The sequence below is a fragment of the Bidens hawaiensis genome, unplaced genomic scaffold (assembly GCF_021521415.1).
Source record: "Bidens hawaiensis isolate Kalapana, Puna unplaced genomic scaffold, B.hawaiensis_p1.1 tig00032448_1, whole genome shotgun sequence".
NCBI lineage: Eukaryota > Viridiplantae > Streptophyta > Magnoliopsida > Asterales > Asteraceae > Bidens > Bidens hawaiensis.
The window spans coordinates 92495-99553 of record NW_027495528.1 but is presented as its reverse complement, the minus strand read 5'-3'; the positions used below and the strand labels follow the sequence as shown (position 1 = coordinate 99553).

General features: G+C 36.8%; 1 protein-coding gene across 1 annotated transcript; it reads left to right on the top strand.

Annotated features, from left to right (window-relative positions):
• The first annotated feature begins 312 nt into the window (after window positions 1-312).
• LOC143583518 (uncharacterized) lies at window positions 313-6048 on the top strand. Its single transcript, XM_077065806.1, has 5 exons — window positions 313-1920; window positions 2720-2946; window positions 4305-4637; window positions 5523-5769; window positions 5871-6048. Exons 1-5 carry the CDS (start codon window positions 394-396, stop codon window positions 6018-6020), a joined length of 2484 nt encoding a protein of 827 aa, XP_076921921.1. The 5' UTR covers window positions 313-393; the 3' UTR covers window positions 6021-6048.
• Window positions 6049-7059: the final 1011 nt, after the last annotated feature.

Below are 7059 nucleotides of genomic sequence, written 5' to 3'. Positions count from 1 at the left end.
TATCACTTGTTTGATTATTCGTCGTCATTTTACTCTTCGATTTGGAACTGTTAGGGTTTATTGTTGCTCTAATAGCATCTTGTTAGTTGCTACGGTTGTCTTTTAATCGCTTTTGGTGTGTTAATTTGTGTTTATGCTAAGTTGCAGTTTGTTTGCTGTTTTGGTAATTATTGTTTTACTTATTTATACTTAAAATTTTGTTCATTTATTATTTAGTAATTATTTTACTCATTTATTATTTAGTAATTATTTAACTTATTTATACTTAATTTTATCCAAACATTTATATTGTGATATCTAGGTTTGCTATTTTTAAGTTATAAATAGGAAAATCCTCTTATGCAGGGTTTGAAACTGGTCAAGAAATAGAGAAGTTGAAGCTTGTATAACAATATGACTTGGTTTAGAGCTGGATCTAGTGTAGCAAAACTTGCAATTAGGAGAACATATGCTGCAAGGACACGTGTTCTTCCAACAGGAGAGCGACACTTTCACACAACAGTTTCAAAGTCAAAAGCACAATCTGCACCAGTCCCTCGCGCGGTCCCGCTTTCACGGTTAATCGATAGTTTTCTAGACGGGACCAGCAGTGTCTACCTGGAAGAGCTTCAAAGAGCATGGGAGGCTGACCCAAACAGTGTTGATGAGTCATGGGACAATTTCTTCAGAAACTTTGTGGGCCAGGCTGCCACGTCACCTGGAATATCAGGTCAAACTATACAAGAAAGCATGCGGTTGCTATTGCTTGTTAGGGCTTATCAAGTTTATGGCCACATGAAAGCAAAGTTGGATCCTTTAAATTTAGAACAAAGGGAGATTCCCGATGATTTAGATCCCGCTTTGTATGGTTTTACTGAAGCTGATTTAGACCGAGAGTTTTTTCTTGGAGTATGGAGAATGTCAGGCTTTCTATCCGAAAACCGGCCCGTGCAAACGTTAAGAGCGATTTTGACCCGACTTGAACAGGCTTATTGTGGAAGCATCGGTTACGAATACATGCACATTGCTGACCGTGAGCAATGTAACTGGTTACGAGACCGAATTGAGACACCGATTCCAATGTCGTATAATCGTCAAAGACGTGAGGTTATTCTCGATAGGCTGATTTGGAGTACTCAGTTTGAAAACTTCTTAGCCACTAAATGGACCGCTGCAAAGCGGTTCGGGCTTGAAGGTGGTGAGACGTTAATCCCGGGAATGAAAGAGATGTTCGACCGGTCAGCTGACCTCGGTGTCGAAAGCATTGTGATTGGGATGTCACACAGAGGAAGATTAAATGTTTTAGGTAACGTTGTTAGAAAACCATTGCGACAAATTTTTAACGAGTTTAGCGGTGGCATTCGGCCTGCTGAGGGGCTTTATACTGGAACCGGTGATGTGAAATATCATCTTGGGACGTCTTATGACAGGCCGACACGTGGCGGAAAGAGAATCCATTTGTCATTGGTTGCAAACCCGAGCCATTTGGAAGCTGTGGACCCCGTTGTGGTTGGTAAAACTAGGGCAAAACAATATTATTCAAAGGATGCTGACCGAACGAAAAACATGGGGATTTTGATTCATGGTGATGGAAGCTTTGCCGGCCAAGGTGTGGTTTATGAGACATTGCATCTAAGTGCACTTCCAAATTACACAACGGGTGGGACCATTCATATTGTTGTGAACAACCAAGTTGCATTTACAACTGATCCAAAATCGGGACGGTCTTCACAGTATTGTACTGATGTTGCTAAAGCTTTAAATGCTCCTATTTTTCATGTTAATGGTGATGACGTGGAAGCGGTTATTCATGTTTGTGAGCTGGCTGCTGAGTGGCGCCAGACGTTTCATACGGATGTTGTGGTTGATATTGTTTGTTATCGGCGATTTGGGCATAATGAAATTGATGAACCGTCTTTTACACAGCCTAAAATGTACAAGGTATTTCTCTTGTTTGATGATTCATGATTGTTTGGATCCGTGTTTACTATCTTCCACAACTCGTTTATTACAACTTATCTAATTCTGATTATTTAGTATATCATAGTAACGTTCAAAACACACATTTGAACAACACTATAGTTTCAGGTTCTGCGATAAATTGCTTTGTGTATGGTTCTAATGCTTATGGTGGTACTTAGGGTTGTAAACGAACCGAACGTTCAGCAAACTTTTCGAACTTTCCTGGAAAGTTCGTTAATAAATAAATGAACGAACGAAAACGAACTAGGAATTAAATTCGGTTAATTAAATGAACAAACATGAACAGATGTGACGCTCGTTCATATGTGTTCATGAATGTTTGGTAATGTGTTCGTTCATTACGTTCGTTTGTTCATGTTATTTTGTTTATTATCGGTAAGGTTTTATGTTTTATATTTTATATTTTTTAATTTTTAGTTTAGCATCCTAACATTTAAAACCTTTTAAAAATTTATGTTTTTATTAGTTTATTATCTTAACCTTTATACTAGAAACTCCAGTACTTGAATTTTTATATATTTTGCTTGATTATATCTAATACTTGTGTTTAAGAATGCTTAGTTTTATTTATTATATTAATTTATGTTGGTTTGTGTTCATTTATGAAATTAACGAATGAACACAGTCATTTATTTAATGAACGGACACAAACAAGAAATTTCGTTCGGTTTGTGTTTGTGAACTGTTTGTTTGTCCGGTAACTATGTCTCGTTCGCTTTGGTTCGTTTACAGCCCTAGTTGTACTTAATTCTTACAGGTTATAAGAAACCACCCTTCAGCACTTGAAATTTATCAAAAGAAGTGTCTAGAAACTGGTCAAGTGACAAAAGAAGATATTGATAGAATTCATAATAAGGTTACCTCAATCCTAAACGAAGAATTTCTTGCCAGCAAGGATTATGTTCCTCAAAAAGGGGACTGGCTTTCTGCCTTTTGGTCTGGATTCAAATCCCCTGAACAACTTTCACGGATTCGCAACACTGGGTAAGTTATGTACTTCTGTATATGCTGTTTATGGTAACCCTACCGCGGTTTTGACGGTAGGTCAAAATGAGTCGGGCTTGATTAGGTTGACCCTAACACACTTTAGTATGCTAATTATGATTGCAAAAACTATATATTTTAATATTAGTCCCATTTTAAGGCATAAAGTGCACTAGGTGGGTGGCTGGCTGGCAAAACATGTCTAGTCGTGTCAACGTGCTAACGTGTTAAGCATGTCAGACACGACATGTTTAACACGGGTACCAAACTACCAATAAACAAGTCATAAACATAAACCGGTTAGGCATGTTTTAACCTGTTTAGTCATGGTTTTAATCGTGTCATAAACGTGTCGACCTCTTTGTGCATGAAAATTGTTTCAAGTCAAACCCGAGCCTGTTTAACTTCGTGTTGTGTTAACGGGCCGTGTCAGAAATTGCTAACACTAGGAGATTTTATGCATTCAAATTACTTTGGGCGACTTTCAATCCGTTTGACTCGTTGCCCTTTGAACTTGGTTTTTTGATTTGGTCAATTTTGACCCGTTTGAGATGAAAACATAACCCAAATCGATCCATACATAATAAATAATTTGTTGCATTTGCCATGACTATTAAGAAGTTTAAGCTGTAATTCAGGACGGGCCATGGGTCAAAACGGGTAAGGCTGTGTTTGATCCAGTATTAAACACATTTTGTCCAATTCTTTTTCTTTCTCTCAATTAGCATGCTAAATATTATTGTAAAAACTATGGTGCTACAATACTAAACTCATTTTTGGTAGGGGTGTAAACGAACCAAGCCCGAGCTTGAGCTCGGCTTGTAAGTTGTTTTTCTAGCTCGAGCTCGGCTCTTTTTTATATATTAATTGAATTTATATATTTACAATTTTTATATACTTTTTAGTTTTAATTTTTATATATAGCATTAGTTGAGTTATTTTTATCATATTTTTATATATTAATAGTTCTGTATATATATCGAATATATTATATAAAAAGTATATATTTAATAGGATAGTTTATGCTCGCGAGCCAGCTTGAGCTCAATAAGTGAAGCTTGGGCCCGGGCTCGTTTATAAACAATCTTATTTTTAGGATCGAGCTTGTTTAACTCGGTTTCATTCGAGCTGTGAACGAGCCGATCTTGAGTAGTACATGAGTGGCTTGGCTCGTTTACAGTTTATAGCCCTGTTTTTTTGACAAAAAAAATGTGGCGACTTTCTATCCGCTTGACTCATTTTATTCTTAAAACTATTATTTTTGGTTTCACCTGTTTGAGATAAAAGCATACACATATCAGCCCACGCATAAAGAAATGGGTTGAAATTGCCTCATTTGAGTTGGCCCTATGTTGCAGAGTTAAACCAGAGATATTGAAGAATGTTGGAAAGGCAATTGCAACCCTTCCAGAAAACTTTAAGGCTCACAGAGCAGTTAAAAAGATATTTGCAGACAGGTTAAAAATGATTGAAACTGGTGAGGGTGTTGACTGGGCTGTTGGTGAAGCACTTGCTTTTGCAACATTATTAGTGGAAGGCAATCATGTGCGGTTAAGTGGTCAAGATGTTGAAAGAGGCACTTTCAGTCACAGGCATTCTGTTGTTCATGATCAAGAAACAGGAGAGCGCTATTGTCCATTGGATCACGTTATTATGAATCAGAATGAAGAAATGTTCACTGTCAGCAACAGGTTAGTTGCTATGATGCTTTAATTTAGGTTCATACTTAAAAAAGCCGTTTTTTAACTTTAACCGTACAAACGATCAAACACAAACAATTAAAAGGAATGAGGTTTACTTTTTCATGTTTGTTCATTAATAAAGTGAACGTGTGCGTGCTTGTTTATGTTCGTTCGTTAACAGTATTAGTAACGGTTTGTGTTTGTGTTCGTATATGTGAATGAACAAACGCAAGTAAACATAGATTAATAAAAATAACTGAGCTAAAACCAATGAAAAGTAAACGCGAAGAGCAATCTGTTGGACCCATTAATATATTAAAACAAGACTGAATTGTAATGGGTCTAAAAGTTGAAGTTAATATATTACCAAATGTAAACGAAAGAACTTAAACAAACTTAAACGAACGACAATAAACAATCTTAAATGAACGAACGTAAACAAGCGTTCACTAACATAAATGAACGAACGAGACTTGCATTTATGTTCATTTTTACGTTTGTTTTAGTTTGTTCTTTATGCAGTCACTTAAACTGTTAGGCCCATTTCCATTTAGTCTAGTTTCATTACTTTTTTTTGGCTTAACAGATTAGTACTTTTACTTTTAATTGGTGTTTTCTTAGTTAACGTTTGTTTACATTTGTTCATATTTGTTAAGTTATATTCGTCCGTCTACGTCCGTGAGCCATTCGTTTGTACTATTAGTGAGCGGACATGAACGAATATCACCTTCATTTTCTTAACGAGAACAAACAAGTAAACCCCGCTTGTTTAACTGTTCGTGTTCATCGCTTGTTCAGTTGAGTTGAACGACCGAACCCGAACATACCTCTTTGAAATCTCACATCCTTTAATTAAAATTCTTGAATTCTGATATTAAGTCATGCTCAATACAGCTCTCTTTCCGAGTTTGGTGTTCTTGGATTTGAATTGGGTTATTCCATGGAAAACCCTAACTCACTTGTGATATGGGAAGCCCAATTTGGGGATTTTGCTAATGGAGCTCAAGTGATATTTGATCAATTCTTAAGCAGTGGTGAGTCCAAATGGTTGCGCCAAATAGGGTTAGTTGTGTTGTTACCTCACGGTTATGATGGTCAGGGCCCGGAACATTCTAGTGCCAGGCTCGAACGCTTCCTTCAGGTATATTTGGTTACAAAGATTATAATATTTGATTGTGATTAGACAATGTCACATAATCAACATAATATGATACCTAAATTTTGTTTTGAATGTTATTGCAGATGAGTGATGACAATCCATTTGTTATACCCGAAATGGAACCAACACTGCGGAACCAGATCCAAAAATGTAATTGGCAGGTTGTCAATGTTACAACTCCAGCAAATTATTTCCATGTGCTTCGTAGACAGGTGCGCTTATTATTCGTGTAGGTTAGTTAATGATTAAATGGTTAGTATACATTTGGGCTAAAGTATTTTGGTGCACATACGAATGAAAATACATAAATTTGGTTCGTTTTTTTTTTTGGTATTAATTTACATACAAAACCAAAACCGAACCAAAAGTTTAATTTTTCAAAAACATAAACCCAAATCTGCGGTTTTTGTTTGGGTTCGGTTATTTTGGTTTTATGTACGCCCCCATCTAAACGTGTCTAACGGGGTGGTCAGGTCAAGCGGTCAACGACTCAACAGGTTAGATGATTGAATTTATAGTTTTTTGAAATCTTTAGTATTTACTTTTAAATCTGTTGGCAAGTTGGAAACTGTTTGCCATCGATCACCTGATCTCTACCTATTTTTTTTTACTGGTTTATCACTTTATCCATATCAACTCTTACGTGTTTATCTTGTGTCAGAAATTACGCGTCTACGTTTACAATATTTTCTAAAAAGTGGATAAAATGTGTTTTAAGGCTCAAACCTCCTGAAAGCTATCTGTATTGGCCCGTATCAAAATGACCTGCTAACCAACCTGCTAATCTTGCCACATAATCAAAACTTTATGTGGTTAATGCTTCACTTCTGTCATTCACATGTTTTACTGTAATGTTACAGATTCATAGGTTGCTGATGTGGCTCCGGTTTCGCCCACGTTGATTGAATAAAATTAGTTTTATTTATAACTTTGTTTTTGTAATACATTTTCAGATGCGGAGATTGTTTGGTGTCAAGAAGAGCCGATGAACATGGGGGCATACAATTACATCGCTCCTCGCTTTGCAACCGCCATGAAAGCAGTGGAGAGGGGTAATTTAGACGACATCAAATACGTAGGTTGTGCTCTATCTGCCGCCACTGCAACCGGTTTCTACACAGTTCACGTGAAAGAGCAGACAGCTCTCGTTGAGAAGGCCATAACCTCTGATGTCATCACCAACCCGACACTCCCGTAAACAGAACAAAAAGGTAATTTTTTTTCATGATTCTTGGCAAATGTACACGTGCTGTGGGCCCATTTCTTAATTCT